The 19457-nt window shown below is 33.8% G+C and overlaps 1 protein-coding gene across 13 annotated transcripts in view; it reads left to right on the top strand.

Annotated features, from left to right (window-relative positions):
• Nucleotides 1–19457, top strand: part of LOC149781703 (basement membrane-specific heparan sulfate proteoglycan core protein-like) — a 438170-nt gene that overhangs the window by 359531 nt on the left and 59182 nt on the right. For all 13 annotated transcript variants that reach the window (XM_089935800.1, XM_089935795.1, XM_089935799.1 and 10 more), the window contains 10 exons: nt 1691–1788; nt 2355–2444; nt 4550–4729; nt 5116–5248; nt 11099–11226; nt 13885–13998; nt 14197–14379; nt 15325–15474; nt 18143–18361; nt 19134–19232. In XM_089935800.1, the coding sequence (XP_089791926.1) occupies nt 1691–1788; nt 2355–2444; nt 4550–4729; nt 5116–5248; nt 11099–11226; nt 13885–13998; nt 14197–14379; nt 15325–15474; nt 18143–18361; nt 19134–19232 (1394 nt within the window). The remainder of the gene's footprint in view (nt 1–1690; nt 1789–2354; nt 2445–4549; nt 4730–5115; nt 5249–11098; nt 11227–13884; nt 13999–14196; nt 14380–15324; nt 15475–18142; nt 18362–19133; nt 19233–19457) is intronic.

Genomic DNA, 19457 nt, shown 5'->3' with positions numbered 1-19457 from the left:
TTACTTTCAATCAGCTAATGAAATGTCATTAAATTGAGTTTAACTTTCTAGACTAATCTTGGTGAAATTAAGACCAGAACAATTAAAATATTTGAGCAATTTCAGTTGCAGTGAAATTGTAATATCAGTGTAATAAACATTGAGCAAAGTTTGACTGTAAAATGGGACTTCATCTGTGGCCCTTGTTTGACATAGTCTTTAAATTTGCACTCCATAATGTTTGAATAACATACTGAATTTGATTCATATTCATAATGAGGCTTAATATGACGCTAAATTGCATTCAAAGTGGTTTCATTTTCACATTGCTGGGTGGGGTGGGGGTCAGATTGTGATTTGTTTATGGTTCCTATGTTTGACTTGGGACATTGCACTTGCTCTTAAACTAAGGTTTCTTCAGTATATCTCCCATCCATCAAGGAAGAGAGACAAATTGTTGTGCTCTGAGTTTATCCATCATTTAAACTCTGCATCTCTGCCACACTTTCTCTTAAGCAAAATTGCTGAAAAACAGTTGAGCTGAACCAGGTCAAATTTGGTATTTAGATACTTTAGACAGGGTCCAAAATATGATGAAGTTCTAGTGACTGGAATAATTTGGCAACTTTTTTTTTTCTTTTTTTAAACCCAGCAGTTTTTACCTTATATATGTACATTTTTTTGACAAAAGCATTGTAATCACATTTTTAAGTGTAAATTACTATAAAGGACACCTGCTTTTGAACTTTGTTCTTAATTTGGCTTCTATATTTATTCTATATATATAAAAGAAATCTATCCTTGAAGGACAATCTCTTTGATCCTCTAAGGATGTGTGCTTTTGTAAATATAGTGTTGAATGCACATCCCAAAACTGTTATAATTACATTATGATACCATCAACATTATGTCAATTGTTATCTAAGTGTACCACAGCACATCAGATGGGGCCTTGAGTGGCCAAGGGGTCTAAAGCATTCTCCATTACGGATCACTGCCATCTCACCTCTGTCTGCGTGGGTTCAAGTCTCGGATTCAGCCAATGTGGGTATGTGAGAAAGCTTGTCAGTAGCTTCTCGAGGGTCGGTGGTTCTTTCAGGGGATTTTCCGGGTTCTTCCTCCAACATTAATACTGGCCGCCTTGTATACCTATCGTGTGCTGAAAAATGGTGTTAAACCCTACAACAACAACAACAAAGCACATCAGATAATAAGAACTGGCAATATACGAGGCATTATGAAATCCTAAAAAGTTATGTGACCTCTAGTTTTGTATGGAAAACTGGTGTGAGCTTAACTGTGTCATACTGAAAACTTTGACTCACCATCATAAAGAGGTGTCTGTGATCTTCAACCTATGCAGATTTTATTATTTTGTAATACTTTTTAAGCTATCATTTTATGCACAGTAATGGTACTTTTTCCCCCATACTTTTCTGTGTAATGACTCTTCTTTAGGGATTAATATTCAGTAACGTGTAGTGCAGGAAAATGCATGCCTGATGTACATTTTTATGGGATTTTGCCTGCTTGGACTTCTTAATTATGTAAAAACATTAGATTTTTTAAAAATAAAGCTGAATGTTCCATATTTCAGATGTGATCATCCCCAATTTTTTTTTATCTACTGTTTTCTGGTTTTGTTTTATTTATATATAGTACAGTTTTTTTTCTTCCAAATTTTACATGTAGATGATCTTTTTCCTTTCAGAATCTACAATGTCCAGCCAGCAGACTCAGGGAGGTACATCTGTACTGCTACAAATGCAGCTGGAACTGCCAGGGACTATGTCTTCCTGACAGTGACAAGTAAGTGTTTCCAGTAATTTCTTGATCTGAATCCTAGAGGTAATTTTTGACACAGCTATCACTTGAACTAAAGCAGTCTAATAGTCTTGCAGTATTCAGATCAGGATATTTCAAATACTAAACATAAAATATCGCTCAAAAGATATTATGACAATTTCTTCCATATTCTTATGCACTTGCACAAATCAGCTGCAAAATGTTAAAGTAATGTGCATGTATATTCATTGGAAGTTTTAGTATATATACATGCTAAGTTTTAAGTGAAATATTTGAGTTGCATTAACCTTTAATTAATATCATCATTCTTTCTTTCTTTTAAAAATATTGTGAACATGTATAAAATGTTTTATGCCTCTTACATCTTTGTGTAAGATTACCTAATAAATTGGCTAAAATGAGTTGTATTTTCTGAAAATAAAGTATTATTTATTATTATAAAAATTATAATATATCAGTGCTTTCTTTTAATTCATTCTTCAGTATTAATCTACTGCTTTAGTTTTTTTTAAAAACCCCACATGTAATTTTAACTTCATATATAGCATTTTGTCATTTTTGTCCAACAGGTGGTCCAGTCATTAATGGTGGAGAGACCCGTATTGACACACAAATTGTGAATGTAGGAGACAGAGTGGAAATGGAATGTATTGTTGCTGGTAAGCTCATACTGCCATGTTAAATGGAAGATCACATCCTCATAAATGGTGTATTCAAGTCACCACTTCTGATGTTTTTTCTGCAAATAGTGGATATTTCAGTTTCTGGATTTTTTATTTGTGCACAATTTCACAGAATTTGTTTTCCTTTGCAAAATTTTGTTTGACTTCTAAGATTATTAAAAGAATTTTAAAATTAGAGATCCTGTGTCAAAATGTTACTCATCATACAAATTTACATTTGATATTACAAATGATAAGGAACACCTCAAAGTACACTTCTAGATTTTCTTGTTAAATTCTTTTTGTGTAATGTATCTAGTAACTTCATTAGAACTCCCATAGCAATGGATAAACCTGGAAATTCTTGAAAATGATTTCTTGGTAAAATTTGAAAACATGCTGAAATATCAAGCGAAAAAATGGACTAGAATAATTGTGGCAATACACCATACAATAAATTAACATTGGACTATAATGGCAAGTAAATTGATATCAGGCTATAATGGCTAGTAAGTTAAGATCAGGTTATAATTGCTTGCAACCTGCAAACGTTTCTCTCCTCAGCTAATTTGATACCAGTAGCTGCATACCAGTTTATGTTTATCTTGTACTGGTAGTTTGAAATGAAGTCCATGTGATCTTTTATGAAATGGGGAAAAACCATGAAAACCCTGAACCGTATACTGAGTACCAGTCTTTCCACTGTGAACAAGACCTCTTAATTGGAGAATCTGCAATTTATTTATGTTTCTTAATTTATAATTATGGTGAAGATTATTTGTGATGATGATCCTCATAGTGAGAAACACATCTTTTGAAATTGTTAGTGTTTGAAATGAAATATTGCTGATTATTACCAAACTAAAGATAATGATGCTGATGATGAGGATGATAATAATGAATTATCATTATGAGCATGATGATGATAAGGAAAAGTCACTTTGTTTCTGAAATCATTTTTATGTACATAAAATGAGACTGATTATTGACTAATGTTTGATTCAGGTACAAACATCATTCTCTACAGTTGGATTTTTCACAGGTATAAACTTCTCACTGTCTGCAAGGGGAGTTTTCACAGGTGTGACTATAAGTAGATCTTGAAATGGGTAGTTTTACAAAATCTTCATTTCATTTACATTTCATTTGAGATCTGTTTGTATTCCATTTACATTCCATTAAGATTTCATTCATATCTACATTTTGTCTAGCTTGTTGTTTTTCATTTAAGATTTCAGAAATGCATTCAGATTTTATGTGTATCACTCCATCCATCACTTACTTTCATTTTGCTTTATTTCAAACAAAATGGATTTACTGAAATTGGTTTATAGAACTCAAGCTTGCATATCATTTCTTATTAAAAGTGTTCTTTAACAAAATAGCACTTGCAAAAGATAGCATTGATTTATGACAAAATATAACACCAACTGCAAAAAGTGTAAACATACAGTTGTAGAGTATTCGTCAACTAATTGTATCTCTTGATTTCATTCAAGTAGATATTGTACAAGTACAACCACCAATGATAATGTCGTCACCTCAATGGTGGTTGTACATGCCTATCTTGGCAGGCACAATATCAGAGCTTGTAAGGTGGAAAAATTGTCTTTCAATGCAAGGATTGAGATTCTGGATTATAATGTGAAAGGACTTTTGACGAATAAAATTTAACAGTAGCTTAAAAATAATCATGTGTCAAATCACTTGATGGAATGTATTCATTATTCATTTTCATTTTTTTCATTTTACATTTTGTGCTTGTGTATTTTGTATTCTTGAAGATGCATTCATTTTATTTACATTAATTCTGCATTTCAGCATTCCATTGTTGTTTTACTGGTGGAATGACCCATTTCATGGTGTATATTTTTCTCTTTATTTTATTACTTTGTTTACTCTCCATTTTCATTGTCTGTACTAGTAATAAATGTGTACACATTTTAGTAGTCTCCGAGTCAATCCATGTCTTTGGTTGAAGCAACCTCATACATGTTGATGGTGTGATTAAGTTCCCGTATGAAGTACACTTGTGTAAAATGCGATGTATTGTGACTGGATCGCAAGCAAGTCCACAATTTTTTTCTTATCATTACACATAGGAACACCACTACCAACAATCCGTTGGAGCAGAGATGATGGACCACTACCAGCATCTGCTATTCTCGGAGATGGAATCTTGATCATCCCAGATGCAAGACTGGAGGATGCAGGAACGTATACCTGTACAGCTGTCAATCAGGCTGGATCTGTACAATCCAAGGTGGTACTGTACGTTAGAGGTAAGTTGAACATGCTTATTAAACTACCATCTCTTCTCTAGAAACTCTAAAAGCACACAAGTTCTATTGAAGAATAAAAAACAATGACAAAGGACTTTCATTATTAATCTTAATAACCCCTTTAAATGTTAATTGTTCCATACAGTGTAAGAACCTCTTATTCTTTTCATTTCATTGACAATATTTGGTACAGTACCACATAATATTCTTCTCATGTGTGAATAAGTAACATATATATTCTTTGCATGCCCATTTGAGATGCTACAAATTTTTAGATATAGAATTTGCCACTAAAAGTTAGCAAAAACTTAGATCCTCGTTATTACACATACATCTCATAAAACAAAGATAATTAATGTTTTTTTCTTCTCATTATCAAATTTCAGCCCGGCCATTGATCTCAGTCCCTCACAATTCCATGACAGCAGCTTTAGGAGATAGTGCTTCAATTGGATGTGAAGCCACGGGATACCCAAGCCCACAAATTACCTGGTATAGAAAGGATGGACAGATGCCATCGTAAGTAGAGAAGCATTGCTCAGATTCACAAAATGAGATTCAGCTTTTTATAGCCAGAATTCTGTGTATGTGCAGTAAATGCCATTATGTACACAGGTTTTGTGACAATTTCTGCCTAAATTCTTAATAAGAATACATATTTCTCTGTAAAAGATTTTGATACAACGGAATCTGTATGAAGGACTAATCTTAATGCAAAGTACTCTATATAAAATCAAAATGTGTGAATTCGTGCACTTGGAGAGCAGTAATGCATAAGGACTCCCACACATTAGTCTAAAGTTGTGAAAATGTACTCTGTGCAATGTGCTATTTTATTTAGCAGTCATTGTTAAATCTGCACATAGGACAGCAGAGATGATGTAATTCTCTGTACAAAATATTTATAAACAAACACCAATAATTATATAGATTGATGGTTTGCAAAAGTAAGAGGGTGTAATGAATTGCAGATTATTCAGTACATAATAATGTAGGGTTAAAATTAATAGAATGAACATTATTCAGAATAACCAAAGATTGCCTGAAGAAACCAAATGACCAAGTGTTTGATTATGAGTTTCAATAATTGACCATAAATGAGTCAAGTTTACTTTTTTGTAACATTTTGTCTCTAGACCTTTCTGCATTTCCGACTTACTCTTATTGATCGTTGATTACCAGTATTGGACATAAAGAGTGTTTAACTAATCTGGCCCTAAGGTCATTCTAACAGAAAGTATCATGGCTTGATGCATTTTCAGATTATTAAAAATTCAGATCTGCCAACAAATATGATTGTCATTACTAAAAATAGAACAACTTTTAAGGCTTTCTCTCAGAAACTTCTTAAGAGAAATCGACCAGATTTGACAAAGCATTCAGCATTAGGGAGTTTCTAATTTGTGCAATTAGATTCTGATTTGCTGTCAGATATTGTAGTCATTGCTAAAGCTAGAAAATCCTCTGTATAACTTGTTCTCAAAAACCACTTGACAGAATTAGACTTAATTTAACAAGGTGTATCCTGGCATGAAGGTCTATTAATTTTCTTGCATGTAGTGTTAGTTCACTGTCAGACATGACTGCTCTTACTAAAAATAGAAAAACCTTTAAGAACTTCTAAGAATGTTTAGAACAATAACTTCTAAGAAACTGCTCAGCAAAACATTACCAAATTTGGCAGAAAAGATTTTAAATTTCTGGCTTTCAGAAAAAAGGCCCATATTCATTCATGTGTACTGTGAAAAGGACCCATATACTTTTTGTATACACCGTTCTTGCAAATTCTTGTGCCCTGATAACTTGTGAGCCAGCTTATAATGTGGCATCAGGCATGGATCTAGGGTTTTTTCCAGAGAAATTTCTGTAAAAAAATATGACTCCTATATATAAATATGTGAAGAAAATTGCAATTGGTACAGTGCAACCCCGCTATAATGTGCCCTGCTATAACGCAGATTCGGATATAACGCTGTCGTGGCATGGCTCCTGAAATTTTGTATATTCATTCGCACCTGAAAAAGTATTTTTTGTTCTAAGTACATGAAATATTATATATAAAATTTATTATCATTATGGGGATAAGGTCGCATATGAATTCGAATTTAATATGATTGTGGCATGGTTCCTAAAATTTTAAATACCTGTATGTTTATTTTTCTCGTACTGGGAATTTTTTTTTTTATAAGTATGAGAAATAGTGTGTCAAATGTTTATTATCATTTTGAGGAAGAGTTCACATATGAATTTTTATACAATACGATCATGGCATAGCTTCAGAAATTTAACAATATCACCAGGTTCTTGAAGTGTTATGCCAAAAGAAACATTATCGGAAATGTTACTTATTATTAAACCATGAGTAAAGCCAGTAAGTCATCTTTGCGATTGTCTTCAATTAATTCTGTATACTATCGTTGCTCAAACAATAGCCAACATGTGTTTCTTCTTTAACTGCATACACAACCAAGCAGCAGACAATGCGGTGGTTGATAAAAGATTCTCACAGTTTAATAAACATCAAAAAACAAAAGCCGCCAACATGTTTGCTGGGCTTAGCGGTGTTATTAGACGCATTCAGTTGACCAGTAAATAATGTCTGCTTCATTAGCTGGAAATTGAACGGGTATGAAATTGTACATGTGTTCAGCTTTAAAATTGTTTATAAAAGTGACTTGTGACCATTGCAGGCCTACTGTACTTAGTTCTCTGGTTTTACATGCGTATGGTGTTTGTTTATGAACTTGTTATTAATTAAGGAGGGCACAGGGAACCTTCATGTGGGTGAAGTAAGAGGCACAAACGTTGCAGGGCTATGTCACATGGCGCCACGTGAAGTGAACAGGTCAGCAAAAGAGTATCAGAAAAACCCACATGAAGTAAATGGACAAACATAGCAACAAACACGGGGACTAATAAAAGGTTACTCTTATAACTTAGGGACTAACAAACTTTGAACCCTTTTGTATCTTCATTAGTTATTCAGGATAAATAATAAAAAGAGAAGGCCTAACCTGAGTCAGGAGAAACATAACAAAATAAAAGAGCTGTGTACCCTCACTCGGATACAGCCTGTCTCATTTTAGATAATACTAGCTAAATGCAACGACACAAAAATAACACACACATAAAACACTAGGTTTTCTTTTGAATAACAAATTAGCACACCATTTACTTGCAAAAATTCTAAATTGAAAATAAAACTAAAACAAACCATTGAAATAAAGATGAATAATTAGACAAAGCAGAGGGGAACTATTATTTGATATAGAGGCTGTTCTTGCACATATATCTGTAGCATACACACAATATAGCAAAATACACATAGCAAACACAGGACATAGGGGACCTCTAACAAAGGTCACTGAAAACTTTTGGGGAAGGTATTTCGAGCTAGGTGAATGAAACTTGGCTTGGATGAACAACCTATTGAAAACAATAGGGACTAGAAATACCCCATCAAAAATTTAACTTTAAATAAATTTTTGATCAAAATTTTATTTATAATAATAAACAAACTAACACACCTATGGGGGATACAAGCACACATAAAACACCTTATTTTTGTGCAGTGGGGGGGGGGGGGCATATGTCTTGTGCCCCCCCCCCCAGTTATTAATTTCCTATTTTTTATAAAATTATTTTACCATTATGGAAAAGCAAGTTCACAAACACAAGTCGTTCTCTGCACTTTGCACAATGATTAGTATAGTAGTTTTCACAAGTTCCTTTTGATATTCACAAAATCTGAAGTAAAATTTATATGTTGATTGTTAATTATTCTTGCTGCAGTCATTCAAACGAATAGGCATACAATCATTACTCATTGGAAATTTGCAATGGAAAAATGTACATGGAAATGCATATGAGAAAATTTTAGCAGTTTGAAATTTGTACAGATACCGTTCATAGACCCTGGAACTTAATGAACCGTACATGTGCTTCATCTTTCTTAACCTAATTTTGCTGTTAATTATACTCATTGAATTCTGACACAATGATGTGTGACAAAATTATTGAATAGTTTAAATATGTATGCAGTTTTTGCAATGGAATTACATATATTATGGATTAATTGCAAGCCCCTACGGTATGATATCAGACAGCAAGTAAATGGTGTTGATACTCTTTTCATGCTGTATATTAGACGTTGAATTCAGACACAATGATCGGGGAAAAAAATTATTGAATATTGTAAGTCTGTGTGCAATTTTTCAATGGAATCACATGTAGTATAGATGAACTGCATGCCACGATGGCACAATAGTAAATGGTGTTGATACCCTATTCATCATATACATTAGACATAAATACATGTATATGTGCCAATGAGTTCTCCGAAAAAAGTAAAATACTGTAAAACCCCGCATTAACACGACCCAGATATTAACGCGATCCAATTTTTTGGACCCCAATTATTGCATTATAGCGGGGTCCACTGTAAATGAAACTTGATACATCATGTGTTTTATTGGTAAAAATGGCAGTTAGTATTATGGCAGAACAACGTTCAATGAAAAATTCCGGTAAATGCTAACAGGTGTCAACATTGAAAGAAATCTTGCCAGCATAAGCTCTTGTCGTCACTGTTGTGTCTCAAAATCAGTCCATTTTATTTGATCTGTATAATATGGTTTCAAATATTATGTACTTAACATCATTAAAGTGTGTATGTGTATGGCTGTATGTGTGTGTGTTTGTGTGTGTGTGTGATTATATACATATATTGTTATGTATATTTGATTTAATTATATCTGATTTAATATATATTTATTTCAATTTAATTGTTTTTCAGTTTTAAAGTTTTGTATTTTTCATTACATGATATTGTAATGTAAATTTATTCATTAGAGAAGATACGTTTTTTAGAAAATAGTTTGACCTTGACTGTTAGTTTATAAGCACCAGGTGTTGATCTAAATCCTGACCTTGTTTCAGAATTGATAGCAACCTTTGTAAACAAGTTATCTTTTATTTTAAAATGATTGGGTGTTTCCAAGGTCATGATGGGACCTTGTCATTAAGATATAAACATTTTTTTCATTTTTTTTATTTCTTAGAGTAAAAATGGTTTTTTTCAGGGTCACGCTGGATAAACATGATCTGTAACAAGTATTTCCTTCTATAAACTTCCAGATGATCACGTGACTCTTGTTTATGTTTTAGAAAGCCCATATAACCCATGTTTTGGAGAATTAATCTCAGTAGAAGTTGGGCTGTTAAACTATTGTATGTTGTGCTGTTTGGAGTTATTTCAAATTTCTTGGATTGGAGTTATTTCAAATTACTTGGATTCAAAAGGATTAATTCTGTTATTTTTCTGGAAAATACTTGTGCTGATGTAATATTGTGGAACAAGGACAGTTTTTTATATAAAAATTTATTCAGCTATCAGAAACCAGAGTGATAATTCTTATTTCTACAAGGAACTATAGATTGTAGCATACGTCTTCTGTCTTCCATCATGGATTCTTTGTTGGGATTCAAATGTGAAATCAGTTGAACATTTTGTTATTAGGGCTACTAAAATTTTATTCTTGGATTATTTTTGGATCATTTTTGGATTTGATTCTATAAAACCGTAAGTTCATATTTTTTTCATTTTTACAGAATTTTTCCAGGGAAATAAATTTTTGTATTTTTAAAAGCTTGTTGTTTTCACTCTTTCTTGTGTTACTGTTTATTCAAGCCTAAACAAGTGACATAAGAATATATAAATATCCTAATCATTTGTAAATGTGATCATGGAGAGTAAAGGAATCGAGCGAAAGGTATATTCACTGAATGAAAATGGGCACAGATATGGAATTTGATGATGCTATGTACACCTGGTTTATACAACAATATGAACAAGGTGTTCCCATCTCTGGAAGAATCCTCAAAGTTGAGGCAGAAAATGGTAGAAAGTACAAGTAATGGCTCTTCGTGGCAAGTCATGGATGATTTTGAAAATTCCAGCACCAAGATGGAATAAAACAAATTTGTTGTCAGGAAAGATATGCTCATTGAAATCAGGTCATGAAATGTGAAGTGATTTTTGTCAAGCATGTCACAGACTATAAATATTATCATGTTCTCAGTTGTGTTTTTTTGTTGTTGTTGCCAATATTGGATAAACATCCATTAAAAATGATTAGTTTTAGGGTAATTTTTTTTTCTTTCTGACAAAAATAGCATGCCCAGGGTGGTGCACAGGGTCAAGATTTGGGTGACATGGAACAGTGAGAAACTTGCATGGGATCTATGCTCATTTTCCAACACTGAAGATAGTTTGCATAACTGGACAAATCATTTATGGGTATTTTAACGATTTGTTGTGATTGAGAAACTTTCAAATCTGTTCACAATTTTTTAACTTTGTGTTTTTAGAGAATACACAATTGTAGATGGTAATCTTAAGATTCCACGTGTTAAAACTGAGGATGCTGGAACATACATCTGCTCAGCTCAGAACCAGTATGGACAGTCTGATGCATCAGTAGACCTGAAGATTGGAGGTGAGTATTTAATAGAAGAAGAAAAGTTCTGTTTCATTGGTGATTTATTTTAGCCTCCAAATGTACTTGCCATAAAGTACAGTGTTCCCTCACAATAAGGTACCTTGATATAACAGTTTCTTTCATTAGGCAGGTGTAGTCATGAATCCCTAATGTTATGTAATAGTAATACAAAAGTTTGATTAGTAAATTGGTTTCTAAATCAGTAGGATTTCATATAGACATGGATTTTTCAGCATTTTAAGGCAAATGGAAACGAAAAAGGTTCATTTTGTGCCATATGTATTTTCATATTATAATAAGACAACAAGTTTTGAACATGAATCAGTGTCTCATAATTAGTAGGAGACTATTGTCGATTAGATACAAACAGGAACTGCTGTATATCTCATAGTTCACTGCAAGGATTCTTTTATAAAATCCACAAGCATTTTTAGTTTTCTTTGCAAGTTTACTGAATGGTGTCCACTGATGACATTTATTGTGATTATTAAATTCCATAGTTAAAATGCTCTCATTAGTTTTCTGGTCCATATTTCTCCTGTGCAATAGTGTCTGCATATGCCTGGTGACACATTTTCTTCCTCCATATACCATATTAACTTCCACTTTGCGTGAAACACTTTCAACACTCAGGACCTTTGCTACTTGCCAACACTGACATAAACTCTGATTTTCTTGAGCTTTGACCATTTTTTAGCAAATGGAATTTAACATTGGGAGAAAGTGCATGCTTCAGCATTTGGAAATGAACTGACCAAAAACAGAGAAGAGATTCCCTGTAATATTGTAATATACTTCTTCAAACATTTGGTAACCTACAACAACAATTAAACAAGTAAATATCAGAATGCTTAAGCAAGTGTTTTTGCCAAATTAATATTTACTTCAGTCCCTCCTTTTTATCTTTCCTCAATGGATCTTTGAATTTGTGCTTTCTGGCAAGCAAAAAATCCATAAAAGCTTGAGCTTTACAAATAATAGTGAATTATAGAGGTTTAATTTAATTTATGATTGAAGTTATTTGATATTTTTATTTAAGTTATTTGCTAAAGGAGAAAATCCATTGACTATAGGAAACATTTCACTGTTGTACTGGCAATAGAGTTGACTATGCAATATTTACTTAGAACACACTCTGTAAAAAGAAAAAACTGCAAGGACTAAAGTCATATTTTTTTCAAATCTGTTCTAGTCTTGCTGATTCTCCCAATTTTGATGACCATTTATCATCAGTCCATGTAGGAATGCAATCAAAGTACACTAGAATTTCATCCATGTTAATGATCATATTGTTGGTGAAATTATTGGTTTCTCTTCTGTCCTTCATGAATTCATCACATGATTTTATTTTCTCCAAATATTCTGGGTGACGATGGGTCATTGATGTCCATGCATGAATTACTATATTGTGTCACTTAAAAAGTTGTTCCATTGTTTCAATTTATTTTCAAAATTTCTGTGAATACTGGTGAAAAGGAACCAAAGTTACTTCCATATTTCAGTTGTCTTTGTGTATTCAAACAAAAAACAAACAAAAAAATCAGCACACTTAAAAGAATCCAAAGTTGGCTTCCAACGTTGGCTTGCTTTGCAACAAAATAAACTTTGTATTGATATCCTTTAAAAAAAGAAAAAGTGGCTTCAAAGTATCTAAAGTCAGCTTCTGAGGTCAGCTTGCTTTGTAGTAAAAATAACCTTTATCTTTGATATCCTGTCGGTAAGTTCAAAGAATAAGTTTACTGCTCACTGCCAGATGTGTTTATTCACCACCCAGGCATATATGTGCTTGGCCTCTGTAGTTATAATTCATACAAACAGGCATTAATGTTTCCAGGTGCATAGTATATACAGCAATAACTTGCTTTGATGATACTTTTTTAACCCGTGCTAGCGAAAAGATTGTCATTTGCCTGGGGAACCAGAGCAACTTGACAGGAGTACCTCAGATGCTTTAAACTGCATGTATTTTGTGATGCAAAACATTGGAATGATCAGGCTGTTGTTTATTTTTTTTAAATAGCATCCAAACAAGATACAGGTCAAGACGAAAGAGACAGTAAATCTGTTTAACAGTTTTAATAGTACAAACTAATAAAAGGGAATATTCAGATCTTGGAGAAAATTGTTGGAAGGGCAACAGTCACATTTAGTTGACATCATGTGTTGATTTGTGTTTGTCATTGTGGTGGCCAATGTGAATTGTTTTGGGTTTTTTTTAATGTCAAGTTGAGAGGTAGCAAGAAGCCATTGAGCTACGTACAGTTTGGAACTGCAGTTTGTGAAACTGTACTGAAGGTAATTAAGGTAACCTTTAACAAACTGTTTAGTTGAACACAATGTTTATGATTGCTGCATCAGTCTTGAATCAAACTTCTGGACATTTAAATATGTTTTTCAGCATGACAGTAGCAGTACATGATATTTTGTTACACCTTATTAAAACAAATTACTGCATTACTGAGGTCTTTTTAGGGATGACAGTTCTGGTGCCCCATGAAAACTGGCACCCCATGAAGATTTGCACCCCATAAAAATTGGCACCCCATGAAAATTGGCACCCTACAAAAATTGGTACCCCATGAAATTTGGTACCTTATGAAAAACATTTAAATCACAGTATTTTAGATATTACATTTTCCAAAAATTCTCTTTCAGACCTGATCCCACACTTTAAACAGAATCCCAAGTCATACATTGCATACCGGCCTCTGAGTGATGTTTATCTGGACTTTGATCTGCTGCTCTCCCTTAAGCCTGAATCCACAGAAGGTGAGTCTCATCTTAATTTATAATACTGAGATTAAATGTGGAGTTTTCTTTTGCAAATCTTCCTCATTTAATTCATATTTGTAATACTGTTGGATGCTTCGTCTCAAAACATTATTGAATCATTTTAAGAAGGTATTCTGAGCCAGTCGTAAGAAAATACTGCATGCACCAATTAATGCTTCATCTCTCCATTTTAAGGTATGGTACTTTACAATGGCCAGTCAAGTAGTGGAGCTGGTGACTTTGTCTGCTTTGGCCTGAATGAAGGTTATCCAGAATTCCGGTTTGATGTTGGATCTGGCCCTGCCATTATCCGTGGTAATAACAAACTAAATATGACCCAGTGGCACACTGTCAAGCTGACTAGAGACAGGCAGAAAGGTAGATAATAATAATAATGGTTATACTAATAATAATAATAATGATAATAAATAGTAATAATAATAATAACTAGAGCACCTAGATTGTCTTACAATGGCAAATCCCCATTCCCCAGACAGTGACCAATGGACCATTGTGCATAATCCATCACATAATGATACATCTTCTTGTCAGGTTCATATATATGAAAATTGGTCAGAATATATTTGAAAATGTAATTAAAATTTAAGTAATGTTTACCCCTCCAGGGGAGATTACAAGTGGAAGCCAGTGATGACACACCTCTCAGACTGTTGCCATGGTGGATGGATAGATGGCCAGCCAAATGAACAATGTGTGTCATGATATCACTGATAATTTCTGAAAAATGGGGGATAATAATAGTCATCAGCTAGGCCATCTCTTCCATAGTGAAAAGGTGTCTACAAAAAATACATGACCTCACCTGTGGGAGACAAAATGGTATAAAAATTTAGTTTTGGGCGAAAGCCTTTTTGATCACTGGTGGTACCTCTTGAGATGAATCTCTCAAGTTGTGAAGACCACTGTAATAAGATTCCTTTCTTCTGCTGCCTCTTGATCATTTTGATTTGGAGTGTAGCTTGACTGAGCCAAAACTCTGATGATAACATTTTTTTACTTATAAGCATTTTCTGAATGGTAATAAAATCCACAAGATCTGCTTGCAGTACTAACCTAGAAGATCTGACCTGTGAACTCCATATGGTCATCTTGCAGTACTAACCTAGAAGGTCTGACCTGTGAAATACATAATGGTCAGCTTGCAGTAATTAGCTAGAATGTCTGACCTGTGAACTCCATATGGTCAATTTTCAGTACTAAATTAGAAGGTCTGACAAACAAAAGATAACATTTCCCACACTTTTTGGCTCTGAATTAATTTTAAGTAATTTTTGTAACCTCTTTTTTACATCTGCATTCCAGGAACTATGGTTGTGAATGATGAGCCAGCTTACACTGGTGTTTCCCCTGGAAAGTTCCAAGGTTTGGATCTGGTGGAGAATATGTATCTGGGATCTGTCCCAGATTTCAGTATAGTGCCAAGAGCAGCTGGATTCAGAACAGGATTTGTGGGTAAGGTTCTAGCTTAATACACACAGACATACCTCACTCACTTTTAGCATACCTGAATAACTTGTGAACCCAATTATAATGTGGGACAGCTGCAGATTCTATTTTTCCTTTTTAGAAAATACCTGTCCCCCATAGGTCCCTATTTATTTCATGTGAATCAAATTGCACCGAAAATTTTAAGATGAAATCTTGACCTACTGTATTTACCATATGTTTTTGGACAGCAACAAATAGTTACTTTTTTTGTCGTCCGAATACATATTAAATTCTTTAATTAGGTGTCTGAAAACATTCGGTGAAGATAGATTTATCCCCCCACCCCCGTCCATAACGAAGTTACCGTTAGCTCACATGATGACATACTGCCACGAAGTAAAACAAGTATTTTGTCTAGCACCACAGAAAGGATAAGGAATGAAAAACAGGCATTACTTGCCTATTTTGTCTATTTGATACGTGTTCAACCACCAGAAAACACAGCCATACATGTATCAGAGCTATGATTGTGTGCGTATTTTCCAAAAGAACTGCCATATTAATAATCTTGCAATCCACAGTTTAACCCTCTACTAATCAGTGATCATTAAAATCTACATTACAAATGCACACAAGCTTTATTTCTGTGTAATTAAGATATTAATGCAAATTAAATAAAAAGATTTTAGAATTATAATTCTTGAGATATTTATGACAGAAACATTTTAGTATCAAGAGTAGAAATACCGGTATATGTATGATGGCTAATCTTAGAGCACCAAGGGTGAGAGGCTTCATATGGGATGAGTGTTGGCATGATTAATATGTTGGTATTTAAAAAAAAATAAAGGTGAACTTTTTGTTGTGGTTCTTTCATATTTTTTTTCCACCTAGCCAAGGGTAGCTTCAGAATGAGCAGAGCTTGCCAACTCAAAACAGTTGAATGCTAAAAGATTGTTTTGATGCATGTCGGAGATTTTAAGGTGTCTAGGTGATAATTGTTAATAATATAACTAATGGGATTTCTTTGACGTATGTTCGGAAATAAAATGCAGCCATCTGGATTTCATTAAAAGATCACACAGTGTACCAAACATTTAGCACCCACAATCAATATTTATCATCTACAAAGAGGTTTATTACCTTTAGAACAATAACTATGTTTAAACCTTGGTGTATAATGCCTCAGAGATAAGGAGTTTATTTTGTTACACAATGCCAATGAATTTTACTAATCCATACGGACTCTGATGTATTGTTTAATGATATAAAGCAGGGGTCATGGTTTCTAATCAAAGCCATAACTGTCACACCTGTTTGAAGGGGTTTCGTGTGTAACAATGTATACACTGACAACCAATCTTATTTTATTTAGCCAAATCAAGCTATTAAAACATAAAGTATAAATAAAATACCCACCACTATCAAAAGTTTATATACTGGATAGCTGTCGTTGTGAAACATAATATTGTTAGTACTGTAATAATTTTGATGGATAAGTTTATCATACGTTATGCAACAAGCGAGGAGGCACTGCCTAGTTTGTGGAGGGGCTCTCCCTTGCTGAAATCGTCTCCAAAGAGGCTATGAATGCATTAAAATCATTTGAAGAAAGCAGCAACGGACGGATCAAGACAGCCAGCAAACAGACTATATTGGACTGGGTTGTAATGCCATGGACACATTGAAAGAAAAGCGCACAGTGATAATGAAATCTTTCAATGTGTGCGGCGTCAGTGTCAATCTGAGCGGAAGTGAAAACACGCTGATCAGAAATGACAAACAATTAAACAATATGGATGATGATAGTGATACAAAATTTGAGGGCTTTTCGCCCGAGGACCTAAGAAAGGCTAAGGACAAGCTACTTGATATTGAATAATATATTTAAATATATTACAACATTAGATCATATTTCTTTTCATTCTTTGATATTGCTATTTATTTTGTATGGCTTAATATAAAAATGTTTATCTATTTATCAATCTATCTGCATATATACTTGCTTACATACCTGCATGCATGCATGCATACATGCATACATACATACATACATACATACATACATACATACATACATGCGATTAAAATTTTTAAATTATATTAGTTCATGGAAGTTCATGATCACATTAAATAATTGGCGCAAATGAAGCATAAATTGTAGATAAAATTATAGAGGAGAAATGTCCGAAAACTTACAAGGCATTTAAATATTATATTTCCCCCCCAAAAAATGGTGTCCAAGAACATATGGTAAATACGGTATTACTTATTTTTTCATGATAAACTTTGATTAGTGCCCAGAAATTTGGAATCAGCATCGTGAAATTGTAACATTTTAATAAGAAGTCTAATATTTTGTTAAAATTTCTTTTAAAACAAATGCTCAAGACACTGCCAATAATAATTAACAATGAAATATCATTCAGTGAAAATAGTAATGCCTAATGGTGGCAACACTTTAGGAAAGAATACTAGTTGAACAAGTCTTGTCAGTTGAAATTGTGTTTTAATTTATTTGTACAATTGTAGATCTGGCTCATCTTATGGTTCCATGCCAACAACATAAACAATGATCTGCCAACACTTTATGTAATGGCAAGTCTAGATTGACACTGTTTATAGTTACATGTTATACTAGTTAATTACTGTAGTAAAGAAGACCTGCATCTAATTGCTTTCATTATTATAGGCAGTGTCAGTGAAGTGAAGATAAAGGGCATAAGTCTGAACCTGGGAGCAGAGGCACTTGAGGTCATTGGAATAGAGCAGTATGATGTTTGCCAATACAACCCTTGCCTCAATGGAGGTATCTGTGTACCCAGAAATTCCAAGTATGGTTATGAGTGTCATTGTCGTCAAGGATTTGCTGGTACAAGATGTGAGACAACAGGAGAGTCATGTTACCCTGGTAAGCTATGATGAACCTATGTCCTGTATATCACAGTTTTGATTGTGACCTGATGTCATGTTAAAACTGGCTCAATTTTTAGGAGGTTCTCAAAGGTGAACTCACTTCTTATCAGATGCCACTGCTCTTTATTGTTAATTGGTTATAGCTGTTTAGGATTGTTATGTATGGGGCTGAAGATGACTGAGTGATGGGTGATGTGATGTTGGGCTTTAGCTCCTGTCGAGGTAGGGTGAGAATTGTCTCTTCCTTACCTCTTTCATAAGACAGTATCTTTCTGTATAGGTAGGGTGTTTTTGAATTGATAACTTAGCATCTCCAATCTTTATGCTGTATTATCAGCATATTTTAAGTCTCTGACCTGCAAGACTAATGCATATCTTCACAGTTTATTGACAGAAAGACAAAATGTAAAAATGGAGATCTCAGGAAATTCATTACCTGACTGGTGTGATCTTGAAAATTGTAATTATTTTATCACTACCTTTTTTTAATTGAAATATTATAAAATGTTGCTAAGGGCTATTCCAGTTATGCTCACATGATATGCAGGAAAGGCACTTTTAAAACAATATATGCTAGGACACTCAGATTACCCAAAGAGTTCATGTGAAAATGTGAAAACAATACAAAATTCTAATGCATTTATGGGTGAGTATTCTATATTAAAAGTGCCTTCCCTGGGTCCCATGTATATCTTACTGGATTAGCCCTAAGCATATTCAAGAAATTCCATTTGATTTCATAATGCATATGTCAATTTTGCATGTAGGTGCTTGTGGTCCCAGTGGGCGATGCTTCACACTGTCAGGTACACGGGGATTCCGATGTGTTTGTCCAATGGGTAAAACTGGTGCTGGATGTCAAGTTGGTAAGTCTTATGGCAGACATTTTATGGATGGATATGATATGCAGGTATTTGTACACTTGTGCACTGTTTCTGGCTACATAAAGCTAGATGGAAACTGAAAATGGAAATTTTACCAAATCTTCATTTTCTTGGTATTGCATATACAGTAGTCCCCCTCTTATAAGGCCACCCCTAATGTAGCAAGGAAGTGGCCTTATAATGCGGGTGGCCTTTCTAGAGGGGGAT

This window comes from Sinohyriopsis cumingii, chromosome 15 (assembly GCF_028554795.1).
Source record: "Sinohyriopsis cumingii isolate HCF-2022 chromosome 15, ASM2855479v2, whole genome shotgun sequence".
NCBI lineage: Eukaryota > Metazoa > Mollusca > Bivalvia > Unionida > Unionidae > Sinohyriopsis > Sinohyriopsis cumingii.
Note: the sequence above shows the minus strand (reverse complement) of the source record. Positions and strands in the feature narration are given on the sequence as shown.